At 21.5% G+C, this 553-nt stretch overlaps 1 protein-coding gene across 1 annotated transcript; it reads left to right on the forward strand.

Moving 5' to 3' along the window:
* On the forward strand, positions 1-553 carry LOAG_16293 (hypothetical protein; the record flags this gene model as incomplete). Its single annotated transcript, XM_003151781.1, has 1 exon — positions 1-553. A coding segment is annotated over exon 1 (393 nt), but the record flags the coding sequence as incomplete, so codon positions are not given.

A 553-nucleotide genomic window follows, 5' to 3' on the forward strand; every position in this document is an offset into this window, starting at 1 on the left:
TTTAACTTTGTTATTGTTATCGTATGTTGTATTTGTTTCGTGTTGGTGTTTCCGCTTTTGATTATGTTGGTTTTTCTAGTAAGTTGTTTTATTTTTCTTGTTTTTTATTAGTTTTTTTTCTGTAGTTTTTACTTTTTGATGGTTGGTTGGTTTAATACCTATGTCTTTAGCTTTTAATCGTGTTGAGTTTTGGTGGTTTATTTTATTTGTTTTTATTTTTGTTTTTGAATTATTTTTTCGTTATTTTTTGGTTGAATTTAAGGGTAAGTTTTTTATGGATCATTATGCTCGTTTTATTTATAAGTTAATTCCTAATTTTTTTTATTTTGATTTTGCTATTTTAGGTATTAATTATTTTTTTTTTGGAGTTTTTCGTTTTTTTTCTTTTGTTTTGTTTTCTTTGTTTCGTGGTTATTATCATTTTGGTGTTTTGATGGTTTTTTTTTTTTATATTATTTTTTGCGTTTTTTTAGTTTGTTTTAGTAGTATTAGTATAAGTTTTATTATTTTTAATTTTCGATTAAAAGATTTGATATTATTGATAGGTTTTTTT

This window comes from Loa loa (genome assembly GCF_000183805.2).
Source record: "Loa loa unplaced genomic scaffold supercont3.5498, whole genome shotgun sequence".
Classification (NCBI taxonomy): Eukaryota; Metazoa; Nematoda; class Chromadorea; order Rhabditida; family Onchocercidae; genus Loa; species Loa loa.